At 42.9% G+C, this 16,768-nt stretch overlaps 1 protein-coding gene across 1 annotated transcript; it reads right to left on the bottom strand.

Moving 5' to 3' along the window:
* Positions 1 to 3,023: 3,023 nt before the first annotated feature.
* Positions 3,024 to 10,154, bottom strand: LOC130109145 (dual specificity tyrosine-phosphorylation-regulated kinase 4-like). Its single transcript, XM_056275900.1, has 14 exons — positions 10,132 to 10,154; positions 9,728 to 9,785; positions 8,663 to 8,834; positions 7,843 to 8,006; positions 7,301 to 7,437; positions 6,551 to 6,691; positions 6,203 to 6,335; positions 5,849 to 5,933; positions 5,389 to 5,561; positions 5,030 to 5,087; positions 4,803 to 4,932; positions 4,334 to 4,452; positions 3,821 to 3,951; positions 3,024 to 3,338 (listed from the first exon to the last, which is right to left on the bottom strand). The coding sequence occupies exons 1-14, from the start codon at positions 10,152 to 10,154 to the stop codon at positions 3,024 to 3,026; spliced, it is 1,839 nt and encodes a 612-aa protein (XP_056131875.1).
* Between the last annotated feature and the right edge of the window lie 6,614 nt (positions 10,155 to 16,768).

The following is a 16,768-nucleotide window of genomic DNA, read 5'->3' as shown; positions in this document are numbered from 1 at the left end:
TTAGTGGCTAGTCGTGTTGCTAAGGCTACTTAGTGGCTAGTCGTGTTGCTAAGGCTACTTAGTGGCTAGTCGTGTTGCTAAGGCTACTTAGTGGCTAGTCGTGTTGCTAAGGCTACTTAGTGGCTAGTAGTGTTGCTAAGGCTACTTAGTGGCTAGTCGTGTTGCTAAGGCTACTTAGTGGCTAGTAGTGTTGCTAAGGCTACTTAGTGGCTAGTCGTGTTGCTAAGGCTACTTAGTGGCTAGTCGTGTTTCTAAGGCTAAGAAGCCTTTCACTGTCGGCGAAGAATTGATTCTGCCTGTTGCCAAGGACACGTGCCATGAACAGTTGGGGGAAGCTGCAGCTAACAAGGTGGCAAATGTTCCTCTTTCAGCTGCCACAGTTTCAAGGAGAATTGATGAAATTGGTGAGTTGCAATGTTGTTATATGTATGTTATGTTAATGCGAGGAAAATATATGCTGTGTGTTTAATATCCAAACGTTACTTAAAATGTTATGATACTGGACTTCCGGTAAGATGGCGACTTGAATAGCAGCACAACTTTCTGCCTCTCGCAAGTTGGCTAAAATAAATCCCCTAAAACACTAAACTCGACGCAAAAAAAGGAGAAATGAGAAGAGGAGGTAATTCGAATAAAGGTAGCCGTACAATCCAAAAGGGTAGCGCACCAGATACACAGGGAGCGAAGAAACAGTCGGAGCAAGGTAATAGCAAACACGAGGTTGAAGAAGCTACAATGGCGGCGGACACAGCTGAGACATTGCGTGCCGGATTAGCAGCTATCGCTAAAGAGATACAAGAATTCAAACAAGAGCTACGAGGTGACTTTGCCAGACTCAAAGATGAGGTGAAAAGGGAAGTGAAGGAAGAGATTGCTTGCTTCCGAGAAGAAATGACACAGAAGTTTGCAGAGAGCAACGGCGAAATACAGGCGCAGAAAGCGCACATGAGTGAGGCCCAGAAGCGCATAGCCGAGCTAGAGGAATGGCAGGCGGACTCGACAGAACTACTGATGGACATGTCGACCCAAACGCTCCAGATGCAAGAAAAATTAATGGACCTGGAAGGGAGGTCAAGGAGGAACAATATTCTAATCTTTGGTGTGCCAGAGGAAACGGAGGGAGGCTCCATTACCCAGTATGTGGAACAATTCTTGAATACTCAACTTGACTTAGAAGAAGGGACCAATCTCCAGATACAAAGAGCGCACAGAGCCCTCGCTCAGAAACCCCCTCCGACAGCTCCCCCCAGGTCAACAGTGGTGACCTTTCAACAGTTTGATATAAAAGAAATGATTCTCAAGAAAGCATGGGAAAAGAATAAGATAGAGATAGGGGACAAACTTATTTACTTTGATCACGATTACGCAGCTGAAGTGGTCCGGAAAAGAAAATCATATTTGGGCATTAAGAAAGTGCTCAAGGGTAAAGGAATTCGTTTCCAGACACCCCTCGCCAAAATAAGGATCCACTGGTACAACGGAACGAAGGCATACGACAATGCCAGGGAAGCTGCGATGGACATGAAGACGAGAGGCTGCGACATCGAGATACCAGACGATGACACGGCAACCACGGCCACAGAGCAGGTGGAGGCGACTGGGACGCGAGCAGGGTGTCAACGAGTCCAAGGCGCAAAAGGAGGACGTGAAGCTGCACAACGAGCGAAAGAGAAGCTCCGGGCCTATCGGAGAAAGTAGGATTGGTATCGTTCTGACTGAGTTGAGCTCCATTACAAAAGGCTTTTTCATCACATGCCACTGAGAGAGGTAGGCTATACGGTTGCCAAACGTTGGACATGCCTAGACAAGGCTGTAGGCCTATCCCATGTGATGGGCAAACTGTCAAGTCTAGAGTGGGGCCCTTTCTGAAAAGGATTTCCCCTTCACCTACCAACGGGGACTCGGGGTGGTTAGGCCCCTTTAGTTGGAAGTTATTTTTGTTGTTGATTAACGTGTTTTATATTTGTAGTTTGTTTGTTTGGAGCTCTGTGGGAATATATGGAAAAAGAGTATCAAGATGTCTAGATGGTTCACACTACTAAAATAATGTCGCTGAATGTTAATGGTCTAAATATGTTAAAGAAGAGGGAAAAGGTTATGATTAAGCTAAAAAAGGAGGATGTACAAATCATATTCCTACAAGAGACCCATTTAACACGGATAGAGCATGGGCAACTTAAGAAATATGGGTACAGACATTCATATTATAGCTCCTACAAGGAAGGGCGCAGGAGAGGTGTTGCAATTTTAATATCAAACAAAACTCAATTCGATTATGATAGGGAGATTGGAGACAAGGAGGGGAGATATATTAGAGTGAAGGGGAGGTTAGAGAACAAACCAGTGACATTGGTAAATATATACGCCCCTCCTGAAAGTGATAAAAGATTTTTTAAATCTTTGTTTGATGAGATAGCAAACGAGTCAGAGGGGGGGTCTTAATTTGTGGGGGAGATTTGAATGTCGTTTTGAATCACAAAATGGATACGACCAGTATCAAAAGGACTAAAACACAGGTCACTCGATTTGTAAATATATCACTGGAAGAGATGGGGATGGATGATGTGGGGAGACAATTACACCCTCAGGAAAAAGACTATACACAAAAGGAGGACATTCATACGATGGAAAAACTGACTCATTGATTGAGACTTACAGTACCTCGGATGGAAGACCAGTGGAAGAAATGGACATGGTTTAAGGAGCAAACACGTGACAACATAATTCATGACAACACTTAAGACTGGAAAGTTAGACCCACAGGAAGCTCTTGTAGTTCATTTTTTTGTGTGTTTTTTTTGTTTGTTTGTTTTGAGTTGCCCTGTTGGGCTTGTGTGCAAGTAAATGTAGATAATTCAATGTTTACTTCTGAATACGGATGCCATGTTTGTATTGACCTAAAAACTTCAATAAAAACTAAAGTGATAAAAAAAATGTTATGATACTACTGACTTATAAGCCTAACCTATATCCCCGTAGTTATTAATGCACCCCCGTCTCTCCCCCGGTCCGCCAGAACATTGTCAATATCGAACTGGTCCGCGGTGCAAAAAAGGTTGGTGACCCCTGTTCTGCAGGGATGGCTCTCTGCTGGTGAGGTGGGTCTTTCTTTTGGTGGTGACATCCTTTCTGGCACTTCCTGCCTGGCTGATTTTGACCGTTGTGACTGGCACCTCTGCAGTGTTGGGCAGCAGTGGGCGGTTGGGCTGTTCTACCCTTGCAAAAGATGGCAGTGGGTGAGTTTTGCATTTAATTTCACTAGCTGTTCTGTTTGGTCTGCCACTCATCGGCCTGGGTAGTTTGAAGCTCCCAACCGAAGCTGCCGCCACCTGAGGAATCTGGGAGAGTCAAGTCAAGTCAAGTCAATTTCATTTATATAGCCCAACATGACAAGTTACAAATTTGCCTCAGTGGGCTTTACAGCAACACAACATCCTGTCCTTAGACCCCCGTATCGGATAAGGAACAACTCCCTAAAAAGAAGCCCTTTAACAGGGAGAAAAAATAGGAAGAAACCTCAGGGAGGGCAACAGAGGAGGGAGCTCTCTCCCAAGATGGACAATGTGCAATGGATGTTGTGTTTACACAATTTACAGAATACAACACTGAAAGAGGATAACAGAATTAAGATGGAATTATAAAATGTATGAAGAATATGATGCACAGGATGCCAAGCAGTGTCCAGACGCCACTGGAACAGCCCAGGACACAAGCCACGCGACCAGCATCACCGTGCAAAAAAAAGAAGAAGAGAGAGCTGTATTCTGATGACCTGATGCCCATTAGTTGGGGAGGGGGGGCTCAAAACGACATAGCTCACCTTCTTTGCCCTGTTGGCCTTTTGCTGAACTTGGGCTTTTTTGGTGGCCTCCAACCGGGGCAGACGTGCAGGGCACAGTTTCCTTCGGCTGAGCAGGTCGGCTTCCATGCCAACAACAGAGTTTCTGGCCACTGTGTGAGAAAATCAAGTCAATAAAAACAAATCTTGAAAATGCTTTGAGAAGAACCACAAAACAAGAGACCTGGGTCAGGAACTTATTATATATGCAATGTTTAATGATAATCAGACACCTCAATTGCCTACAACAATCAAAATGTATTTGTAAATAAAGTTTCTTGTTCCACAAAGAGACGGCCACTATTTGGAATAGAATAATGGGAATAGTGGATATCACAAGTTCCTTGTTGACAAAGTGATGATTTGCTTACAGACCAGATCTTTATTTATTGATTGCTATATTGATGTTGAACTTCAGGCAATGCTTTCTTTTTTTCCACAAATAATATATAAAGTTTTACAAACATGCTTTTCTTTTCAGATGTCTCCTCTTACCATCTGTTGTTGTGACTTGTATTTTGAGGCCGAACTGAGATCCACTGCTCTCCTTATGCTGCAAGATCCAAGGATGCTGCATGGCCTTGTCTGGTGTCATCCTTTTGCTCGGGTCCCATCTAGCGGATAACACATTTAGAAAAAAATCGCAAGTTATCTTAAACTGATAATTAGATACGTTTTGCAGTCTTAACACCTTTAGAAACAAACTACAGACACTCAGAACTGTGGACATTGAATTTCTTGATGTCCATTTGTACTACAAAGTTATTAAAGGCCTGATGTTAACTGCTGTCAGGTGAATGGAAACCACTTAGGATGTAATAATCCAAACACTTTCAGAAGAAGGGCTTACAAAAGTGCAGGAAGGATACTAATGATAAGTTAACCCACAATCTGAAAATAATACACGGTTTGCACACAGACTTTTCAATTTCTATCGACAGTGTTTGTGAGGGAGCTGACGTACACCAAGCAGCGCTTAATGAAGTCCAGGAGATGCGGTTCCTTGGTCCTCAACATGCTGGCTAGATCTTTTCTTCTGGGCTGCTGCATTTCCTTTTCACTCTTCTGTTTATGAATCAGCACGCCCTTGGAGTCTGATACACATGTAACAATGTCAACACACTGACAAGTGGATGGCAGGAAATCCTTCCACTTTTATCACAATGTAGGTCAAGGAATCAAATTGCTCACCGAAGAACTTCTTATTTGGTGCCGATGCAAGAAGACCTTGGGGTGGTGTACCCAGCGCCTGAAAATACACATAAAACCAATAGTGACTGATACATCAAAACCAATACAATTGTCATACGTATACATATGTACAATTCACACATACGGCACTCATCCCTCTCTTGCTATGTGTGGTTAGGTGTAAGTGCATGCAATGTGAATGTTGTTTCACCTGCTTCATCTATCCTATCTAACACAAACACAAAACACGATCACATTTTATTTTGGAGAATGAATTTAAATGAACTTGAATCTCAACTCATTAAATGGTCAAGGAACCAGTTAGTGTTATAGTATATATAGTCCACTCTTCTTGTTACCTCTATAATGAGGGACAGATGCTCTGCATTGTCCCAACACCGGAAAAGCTCTTGTCCAGTGCAGAGTTCAAATATAATGCAGCCTAGACTCCACATGTCAACAGCAACACTACAGACATGGCCCAGGATCGCCTCCGGAGCGCGATAGGGCCGAGTCTGGATGTAGGACTTGGCTGTGAGAGAGAAAAGAGTAGAGAGAGAGAGAGATGTCAGATGGAAGGAGTATTGTTTTGTGTTGTAATTCCATAGTAAGTCTCCTTCGGGACTGTTAATCTCATTTAATGTGTATTTTGTCGACTGTATACGTACATGCCTTGTGTAGTGCATGTCCATGTAACTGCCATAAGGAACCAGTGCTTGCAGCTGCCCCTATAGAGTGCTGTGTCTGTTCCCCACTGTGTTTCATATTAAACTTTACAACATGATTTACACAAGACCATAAAAACAAACGGACACATACCTCTAGCCTCTTTTTCATAGCGGCTTATGCCAAAGTCAATCACTTTGAGTCTGTGTGGCTTTCTGCTTGACAGAACAATGTTCTCCTGAAAGAGAAACATACACACATATGAGCAGGACCATGTTGTTTTATGTCCGCAAGTCAACGCAAGGATTGTTAAATTGTTCGTAATGCACCTGATTTGCATTTTAATCAACTTTTTTGAATGTGTGCTTAAAACTTGGGACAGAGACGTGGTTGCACAAGTGTCGGTGCCGTGCTAAAACCAATCCTACTCTGCTAACTAGCACCGCCCGGGCTGTGTTAAACCAAAGAGTGGTGTTCCCGGTGTAGACATGTAACGATGAGCCGTACCGGTTTGAGATCACAGTGCATGAGCTTCTCTTTCTTCAGCAGCGAGAGACACTTCAGGAGGGAGGAGGCGTACTTCCTCACCTCTGCTGTGCTGAGGCTCTCGTCAGCATTGGCCTTCCTGTACAGGGATTTTCTGGGGAAAAACAAGTCAGATTGGAAACAGGTTTAAATACCATCAATTATCCCAAGGGAGATTCAGTTATGTAGGGCAGTTCAGGTAAACAGTGGGCAGTATGTCTCACATATGGCAGTGAGCAACGTTTGTCACACTTAAATGACATGTGGCTGGGTAGTTGCCAAGCTGCAGACTCATTAGAAATTAAACAAACAATATTTTTTTAAGCTCACCCCAGCAGTTCAAAGGTGATACACAAATGTTTCCGGAAGTGGAAGTGATCCTTCTTACGGACGATATTGTAGACGTTCATTTCATCCTTCTTTCGGAGGGCTTCTAGGATCTTGACCTCTCTCTTCCCAAACTGATAATAGCTGGACGGCAAAGGACCACCGGGAACAACATGAGATCTCTGGTCATGAAGGTGACCGCTACACTATGTGTATCATAACATCTTAATTGTGCCTCATTAGTTTGAACTTGGTACCGGTCCAAATCAGAATTGGATCATTATACCAGCATTCATTAGAACAACCAAAGGGAAAAATAGGGTTAAGTAAAAATATTATGTAAATAGATGAAATAATAAGTTAGAACGTACTAACGTTCGCTAATGCACATGTGCTATGTGTAGAAATACAACAGTAGAACCATTTGTTATCAGAACACAAGTTCAGGGATATGTTAGATAAACTAACTATGGGACACCGCAGCATGTCTGGACCTATTAATCTCCATATGGATATTGATGAGAATATTTATAATGTATATGGTGTCTGTGCATGAATATATATGCTGTTGTGCATGCACAGTCCCACAGATGCATTAGCTTTTCCCCATACGAGGTCTGCTGAGGGCATCATGTGTTATCCAGGATTCTGCATAAATGTACAAATGCATTTGATAAACGTGTCTTAAAATTTGCATTTTCAATATCAGTTGTATAAGCATGTGAAAGAGTTGTCGATTTTTTTTTTTTTTACCATTTTTTGCTTCTCAGCAGCTTCATAGCCACAAACTCCCGTTCCTTAACGTCCCAGCATTTCAGGACCTGCCCATAGGTACCTTGACCCAAAACCTCCAGCACCTCATAACGGTAGGCAATGTGGTCATGGAGGACCTGTGGACAAAAGGTTGGTTAATTGACTGATCGCTAAAACCAAAGGAAAAAGACAAACATGCAACAAGGAAAGAGATTTTAATTATTGATCTAGACAACAAGTTGCCATTATGCCTGCCAATGTTATGGGAAGAGTAGACAAACTTTCTGTACCAGCCACCAGCTAAATTAGGTATTTTTGTGATTAGACCAACTGGGATGAAGGATGGTCAAATAACATACAAAACTAGCATACTTTCTGTTGGCAGGGATTCAGTGCCTTGCTCAGGGACCCTTCAACAGGAATATTGCTCACTGTCATGGAGGCCCCAACCCTTTCCATTCGAAGGATGACCTCTGTGCTCCCCATGACACCCCGTTGTCTAAGATTTACCCACTTTCTACATCACACAGCTGAACAGTTACCTGCAGATAGTACGTCTGGGGGTCATCATAGCCGTTGTTGTGTGGGGAGCTCTTTGAACCATTGATCTTAGGGGAATGCAGACCGAGGTACCAGATCTCTGAGTAATTCAATATCTCCTCTCGCTCGAACTCTGTCAAGCGATGACCAAAGGCCTCCAACACTTCTGCGAGGACGGAAAGGAAAACTGAAAGAGACACTCTCTTCTCGGTGTATTACACACTGAGGAAGGGAAGGTCAAAGCTACAGTGTCCCTGACAATACAAGTAACATACGTTTCTCTTAATAAATGGGACACATCAAAAACCCTTAACAATCATGTAATGTCTGTAATAGAAAAGAGGCAGTCTGTTCAAATGCAGTTATTTGTTTTAAGTTGCCTCTGAAGTTGTTTTTTGGTATTCTTTCCTTCCACCTTCTCTACACACTTTAACACTATGAAAGAAACCTCATCCTCCTAACTCTTATCCCAACAACTTCTTGTTTTGTGTCCCCCCCCCCCCCCCCGAGAATCCAGAAATCTTTTGGACCAGCAGTGGGATGTGTGAACCCCACATAGACTGAGCCTCTATAGCAGGTGCACACGTGTGTGTGTGTGTGTGTGTGTGTGTGTTTGTGTGTGTGTGTGTGTGTGTGTGTGTGTGTGTGTGTGTGTGTGTGTGTGTGTGTGTGTGTGTGTGTGTGTGAGAGTGAGTGTGTGTGAGTGTGTGTGTGAGTGAGTGTGTTTGTGTGAGATCTCTAGCAACATGGCTTACTAGCTTCCTCCGACCTTTCTGGTGAAATGTGTGCTACAAAGACCCTGAATAGGAAATGAGAATTTACCTCCAGGGGACATGGGCAACCTGAGTCCCATAAAGGAGCGATGTTTCTGCTTTCGCTGTTTGCCCAAGCTTGGCTTGAAGTCTGTCTTCTCCTCTTTTGGGCAAGGGGCCTTCGACTTGCTGTGCTGCTGCTTCAACTCGCTGTGCTTCTGCTTCAACTTGCTGTGCTGCTGCTACCCCCAAAATATTGAGACATTTACAGATAACATAATCACAATCATCATGATGTTGATGTGCTACTGCTGCTACAACTACCGTAACAGACAGGAAGACAGACAAAACGTCAGGTGAACTGAAAATCAATGACACTGACCACAGGCTTTGCACTGGGACGCTTTTTCGACTGGCACTTGTCTATTTTTGGCAAGACAGGCCTCGACTGTGATCGACTGGTGGCCTGTCCAGGGTGTCTCCCGATCTGCCGCCCGATGACTTCTAGAATAGGCTCCGGCATCCGGCGACCCTGAGTTGGATAAGCCGTTTGGACAATGGATGGAAGCCTGGACTGCTGATGGTCTGAGGAACGCTGCAGAGTGTCTGAGTCCAGTACGGGGACAAAGTGTGGACGCTTTTCCTTCTGTGTATAAAAAAAAGAGACATAGAGACTATTTCATACTGTTTGCATGTATGTGTGTGTTTGTGTGTGCACATGTGTGTTTCTGTTTGTGTTTTAAAGAGAAATATATCCTGTGATCAACTCCAAAGGGTGTGATTCTTAACATGTATTTTTGATTGTAACGATGACCTGGTTTGAACCCAGGTCAAGGTTTAAATCTAAATTATGCTCCATATAAGCATCATTATGTTGCCCAAAGGGATTTTGTTAAGGTCCCCAATTGGATGAAAGAGGAAGAAAGGTTGAGTGAATGAGTTTGTTTTTTAGGCACCCGGGGCACCCTGTAACACTTTTGAGAGTTGTAATGAAATGTGCATTACAAATGAAAGGTATTAGCATTATCATGAGAAAGAGTGTGGATGAGAGAAAGTGCACAAGGCAAGTGTGAAAAGGAGAGAATTAGTGTGAGAGAGTGACGGATGGAGAAAAGGAGTGAGAATGCATACCAACCTTTTGTTGTGACCGCCCGTTCTTCTCGTAGAGAAGTTTCTCCTCCTTCTTCCTCCACCTTCTTTGGGAGGAAGCGGGAAGGTTGGCTTCACATTTAAAGGATTACGTTTCTAAATGGCCTCAACATTTAATAATAATAATAATAATAATAATACATTAAACTTATATACCGCTTTTCTAACACTCAGAGTGGCTTTACAATAAACGGGGTTAGACAAGACAACAGATAAACATAGCACAAACATACAGGGGTGGATGGGAAGGGGGGCTACGAGAGGGAGTAAGCGGCAGCCACACAGCAGTACTCTCCCACTTAAAGAGAGATACTAAAGGGCAAGAAAAGGGCTTTACTCCCGTAGCATATTCCTCTCCGAGGGAACCACTAGGCAGATTTAAACACTTACTTCTTCTCCTCTTCTCTGTTCATGTCGCCAAAGTAAAGGTTTGCTGTGAACTGCAAAATCCCACGTGCGACTTTGAGAGAAAAACTAAAAAGAAAGTCTCTCGATCGATATTTATCAGGGTTTTTTTTCAAACAAGGCTCAAACAATGCTCTGTAGTTAGTATTTGTGCGTTTGCAATGAAGGTGAAAGTCGGTATGAAGATCAAATTCCGATGAACTATATATAGTTGCCGCGGGTTCTAGAACGTTGCCGTCTGTCGAATTCCAAAAAAAAAAAAAAAAAAAAATGGAACGCTGCTGTCTGTCTACGGCAGCATACAGCAATACACATACAGCCCTAAGCAGCCACCTGCATTCCCCTTTCCCTTAAGGGTCATCCAACGTTGTATGGCTAGCACAAGTTCGCTAACTTAGCTAGCTAGCTAACCCGCAAGTCCAGTAATTAGGTTACGTTTCTTTGCTGTTTTGCATTGCTGAGGGTAAGTTGTGTGGAAAAATGCTGCCGCGCTACTTCATTGTTTTCCTTGCGAATGAGCTGTTTATGTTGTAACATTTAATACATTTTGCTTACTGTTAATACTATGGAATTACCATTAATACTATTACGTTACCTAGATGTTGTGTTGTTTTGACCGTTAATATAAATTTTGTAGACATTTTTCATTTAACTTTCCGGCGCCATTTTGATATTACGTCAGGCAGCCCTGTACCACGTGATCAACGTAGCGCCGCAGATTTTAGCGCCCTTTTCTTAGTGTAAATTCTGTTATTTTGCTGTTTAGGAGTCGATGTGCAGAGGGGTCCAGGAGGCGACTCATGGGTGTTGTGTTTGTCTTCTGCAGGTATGTGTTTTCCTTGTTAAATGTTATAATTTTTGCTGTCTCTGTTTAGCCACCCATGCACCTTTTACTTTGCCCACCGGGTGGCACTGTTTTTCATTTTGTATATTTTTCATGGCTCAATTTTAAGTTTTGGAGAGGAACGAGTTAAAACGTTGTTGTGATAATGTGAGAATGAAATCTAACAGGGCCGTTTTGCATTTCTGAGGGAGTCGATGTGCAGAGGGGACTGGAAAGCAACTCGTGTGTTGTGTTTGTCTGCTACAGGAGCAAATAAATGCTGGAAACCCTTGCATAGTCACTTTCATGCCCTACCCACATCCATTACATATGTACATGTATGTGTATGGATATATATTTATATGTATGAAGAATTTAGTTTGATCCGCTGCGTTACTAGTGTAACCCATGTATTTTCCCCCTACATAGAAAGGTTAATGTAGTGTATTTGAATAAGAAGTGCATTACTCAGTGTGACTGCTAGGAGGCACTGTAACTTTGCTTTTGTGTTACTGTGTTTGTATTGAGGCCACAGAATAAAAAAACGTCGTTGACTGACTAGACATGGCTTCCACCACATCATATATTACATGGTGTCAGAATAAAACTTGAAGAAACCAAAGAAAGGAAGAAAATGGAGCAGATGAAACCTCCGACCTCATTAAGTCTAGAAGTAAATCTAGCGGAAAATTGGAGAGTCTGGATCCAGAAATTCGAACTGTTCCTTGTCGCCAGCGGAATTGACGAAAAGTCAGATGCAATGAAAAGAGCCACGTTCCTACATGTGGCTGGAAACGAAGCAATTAAGGTATATAACACGCTTGACTTCGATGAAGACGTAGATGACTATGATATATTGAAAGAGCTATTCCGCCAACATTGTGAGCCAAGGAAAAACGTGACATATTTGAGGCACTTGTTCTTCACTCGAAAGCAAGGAAAATCAGAATCTGTTGATGCATATGTGACTGATTTAAAGAATAAAGCGAAAGACTGTGAGTTTGAGTACCTCACTGATACGAGATAGAATCGTGTGTGGAATCACGGATGACCAAGTGAGAGGACGACTACTGAGAGAACCGGACCTCACGCTAAACAAAGCAATAGACATTTGCAGAGCCAGTGAGTTGAGTCGGAGTCGGCTAAAAAGCCTACATGAGGAGCTTGACATTCCTGTTAATAAAATCACCAAGAAAAAAACAACGTGACAAACAGAAAGACAGTGGTGCCACAGCACAGAGGGTAAAGATGAGAAATCAAGGAAACTGCACAAGATGCGGCTACAGGCATGAGCCAAATAAGTGTCCTGCCTATGGACAAGTGTGCAAAGCCTGCCACGGGAAAAATCATTATGCAAAAATGTGCAACTCACGCAAGCACACAAACAACCATAAGGTGCAGCATATAAACAAGGCAGAGGAAGATGATCAAGAATTCTTTATTGGCTCAATCCAAGCAGAAAAACAAGACCACTCAGTCTCACAAATCAATGCGGTGGATGCAAAGAAAGAAAAATGGCATGAAGATCTGATTGTCAACAAGAAAGTTTTGAAAGTCAGGCTGGATGCTGGAGCTGATTGCAACGTCATTTCCATGAAAGACCTCAGAAAACTGAGATTGGATAAAAAGGTGAGCGAATCTCACTCCAAGCTTGTTGCTTATGCAGGCCACCACATTCCAGCTAAAGGCAACATCATGTTGCCTTTAGCTGTCAAAGATTTCAGTATAAAGATAAAAAGTATGATGTGGATTTTGAGGTCATAAAGAACAATGCACCTGCAATTCTAGGAGGAGAGGCATGTGAAGAAATGGGGCTTGTCAAAAGACTGCATGCGCTTAAAACAGAGAGTGACATTCTAAGTGAATATGAGGATTTATTCACTGGATTAGGTTGCATACCGGGAGTATACCACATTGTGACAAATCCAGATGTCACTCCAGTAGTTCATGCTCCCAGGAAAGTGCCTGTTGCCCTAAAAGACAAAATTGAAATAGAGCTGAAAAGAATGGAAAACTTGGGTGTGATAACCAAACAGACAGAGCCTACAGATTGGGTGAATAGTATGGTGACTGTAACAAAACCTAACAAAGTTCGGATCTGCATCGACCCAAAGGACCTGAATACAGCCATCAAAAGAGAACATTATCCGCTGCGCACAATAGAAGAAGTGGTAGCTGAAATGCCAAATGCCAGATTCTTTTCAGTTGTAGATGCTAACCACGGATTTTGGCAAATCCAACTGGACGAAGAAAGCTCTCACCTGTGTACATTCAACACACCATTTGGGAGATACAGGTTTAAAATACTTCCATTTGGTATATCGTCAGCACCTGAGGTGTTCCAGAGGTGCATAGCCAGACATCTAGAAGGGCTAGAGGGTGTAGTCAATGTAATAGATGACATCCTGGTCTGCGGAGAGAGCATAGAGCAGCATGATCGTCGTTTGAGACAACTGCTGGACCGCCTGAGAAGCATCAATCTGAAACTGAACAAAAGTAAGTGTAAGATAAGGACAACAGAAATCAGTTACATTGGTCATGTGCTCAGTGAGAAAGGACTCAAGCCTGATCCTGAAAAGGTCAGAGCCATACAAAACATGCCTGCACCAGAGGACAAAGCCGCCCTCCAGAGGTTCACAGGGTTACTGCAATACCCCTCTAAATTCATCCCCAACCTCTCAGACTTGAGTGCTCCTCTAAGGAAGTTGGAAGGAAATGTGGAATGGCATTGGGGATCAGAGCAACAACAGAGTTTTGAAAAACTAAAAGCTCTCGTCAGCCAAGCACCAGTACTAAAGTACTATGATGTCCGCCAGCCAGTTACCTTATCTGTTGATGCAAGCTCTGAGGGTCTGGGAGCAGTGCTACTTCAAGATGGACAGCCAGTAGCATATGGCTCCAGGGCATTAACTGACTGTCAAAAACGATATGCACAGATCGAAAAAGAATTGCTTGCAATCGTGTTCGGCTGTGAAAAATTCCATCAGTATCTATGTGGAAGACATGTCCATGTAGAAAGTGATCACAAGCCACTGGAAGTGATATTCAAAAAATCACTCCTCAGCGCGCCAGCCAGACTACAAAGAATGCTCATGAGACTACAAAAGTACAGTCTTGAGGTCAAGTACAAGCTAGGCAAGGAGATGCATATTGCTGATGCTCTAAGCAGAGTATTTCTAAAGAGCACCATGAGAAACTCCTTGATGAAGAGCTGGAAGTCAACATTGTAAATCACCAACTCCCAGTATCAGAGGAAAAGTTGCAGGAGTTCAAAGAAGCAACAAAAGAGGATGCTGAGTTGATACTGGTTGCAAATGCAATTCAGAGAGGACGGCCAGATAAACAGAGACAGCTTCCAGACAAAATCAAACAGTATTGGACATTTAGGGAAGAGCTGTCATTTGTAGATGGACTCATATTCAAGAACTCAAGGTTAGTAGTACCACACACATTGAGAAGTGAAATGCTCAGGAAAATCCACGAGTCACACATGGGCATGGTTAAGTGCAAGGAGCGAGCCCGTGATGTAGTGTACTGGCCGGGCATGGCCAAACAGATAGAAGAAGTCGTGGATCGGTGTGCTGTATGTAACACACACAAGAACAATAATCCCAGAGAGCCGCTTATGTCACATCCAGTGCCTGAGAGAGCATGGGCAAAGATATGTGTGGATTTGTTTCACTTCAATGATGCAGAGTACTTACTGTGTGTGGATTACTTTTCAAAGTTTCCTGAGATCCTCAAACTGAATGGAACCACAAGCAAACACGTCATCATTGGGTTGAAGTCTATATTTGCAAGGCATGGTGTGCCAGATGAGTTATTATCCGACAATGGCAGACAGCTAGTGAGCCAAGAGATGGTGGACGTCAGTGCTGAGTGGGGTTTCAAACACACCACCTCAAGTCCCAACTTCCCGCAGTCAAATGGGCAAGTTGAGAGGGCAGTTCAGACAATAAAAAACCTGCTGAGAAAAGCACAGGACAGTGCTGGTGACTCGTACCTAGCACTGCTTGAATACAGGAACACGTCACTGGGTGGGGTTGGCCTCTCACCTGCTCAGATGCTCATGGGAAGAAGGCTCAAATCAAAGTTACCTGTGACAAAGACATTGTTGCAGCCAGCTGTCTATAAAAATGCCAGGAGCAACCTCATGTATAGACAACAAAGACAGAAACAATACTTTGACCACGGAACCAGGACACTGTCTGACCTCCAAGATGGTGAAAATGTGAGGATTAGACAAGGCAACAAGTGGGAACCAGCCACTGTGGTACAGAAACACATACAGCCGAGATCATACAGTGTTAAAACCACAAGTGGAGAAATGTACAGGAGACATTGCAAACACCTGGTCAAAACAAGAGAGACTTCATTCCCAGGGACACCTGATGACATCACACCAGAGCACTCATATCATGTGGAGCAAGACACTCTGCCAAGTGCTGATCCACCCAGCCCTACTCCAGACTGTTCCACTGTACCGCATAGTCCAAGAGTAGTGACTGACAATACTGTATCCACAAACAGTCCTGTGAGAACAACACGCTGTGGAAGGCCTGTTAGAGTGCCAAGGCGTTATCTGGACTGAGTAGAGAAGAAAAAAAAACTTGAGAAAAGGAGATGTAGTGTATTTGAATAAGAAGTGCATTACTCAGTGTGACTGCTAGGAGGTACTGTAACTTTGCTGTTGTGTTACTGTGTTTGTATTGAGACCACAGAATAAAAAACGTCGTTGACTGACTAGACATGGCTTCCACCACATATATTACAGTTAATATTCTCTTGTATTATTTCCCATGATTTTGCTTATTTACTTGTAATACCTCCTATCGCCAATAGAGCGACCACTTATGTAGGTCACCTTTCCTATGTTGCATCAGTCTGGAGTTGATCAGCAAAGCAGATTTCTGTAGAGGACTTCATTCCAGACATCGACAAAGATTTAAGATAAATATAACCCTTTAACTTCGAGTTTGTTTCATAAAACCTGTTGTATTAACACAGGAGAAGTGTCCGAATGTGAACAGTCCACCCTTTATTGTTTTCTTTCTGAGTTTAATCGAGCGAAAGCTCCGGTGAGTTACATTTGTTCCTCATGTCACGAGTCACGCTAGCTAAAATATTGGGTGCTTCATGTATTGCTAGCTCATCAAACGGCAGCGCCGTTACTGTTTTCTTTTACTGATTTCGCGATATATATTTCATATTCATGATAGTAAAGTTCATATTTCATATAGATATTTAAAAACCAATCAGAGACCAAGTTATATATTTGAAATGAGTCTCTTGAATGATGTTTAGCTCACGTTAGTGAACGAGTCATTTGATTCATTTGATCATTCGGTTCATGTGTGTTCATGTGAGGTAACGTGAGTTGATGCTGAATTGATTTATAATTGATATAGAAGTTATACTGTACAGTCGAGGTTTAGATAAGACTCCTAACTGAACCCCTGCTATATGCAGGTTTTTTTTTTTTTGTGGACCCGAGCCCGAGCGCCCTTGCTCGAGTCTGCATGCTCTGTTCAGACAGCAAGTTCTCAACTGTGCACGCTGCACGCGCCAGGAGCAGTACCATCATTCGCGCCAGGCTGCAACAACGTGCAGGATCCAGCTAAGCAAACTTGAGCTCTTTTCCAAAATCACACTACCCGGGTAGATGGGACATTTATTGACTTTTATTTTATTTTCAAGGTTGCAACCGATTTAGTCATATGAATTATAATGTGTACTGTATATATGTTTGATATGGTTGACCTTATTGAGAAGGGATTTGAATGTTGATCATATTGATAA

Source organism: Lampris incognitus, chromosome 3 (genome assembly GCF_029633865.1).
Source record: "Lampris incognitus isolate fLamInc1 chromosome 3, fLamInc1.hap2, whole genome shotgun sequence".
Lineage (NCBI taxonomy): Eukaryota > Metazoa > Chordata > Actinopteri > Lampriformes > Lampridae > Lampris > Lampris incognitus.
The sequence above is the reverse complement of the archived record's forward strand: the minus strand, read 5'-3'. Positions and strand labels throughout refer to the sequence as shown.

Excerpts from the sequence above, each read along its gene's own strand:
- LOC130109145 (XM_056275900.1), bottom strand. The coding sequence starts at position 10,154 with ATGAACAGAGAAGAGGAGAAGAA. Across the intron at positions 7,438-7,842 it reads CCCAGACGTACTATCTGCAG|GTCCTCCATGACCACATTGC; the intron begins GTAACTGTTCAG and ends TTTTGTCCACAG. Across the intron at positions 6,336-6,550 it reads ATCACCTTTGAACTGCTGGG|AAAATCCCTGTACAGGAAGG; the intron begins GTGAGCTTAAAA and ends GTTTTTCCCCAG.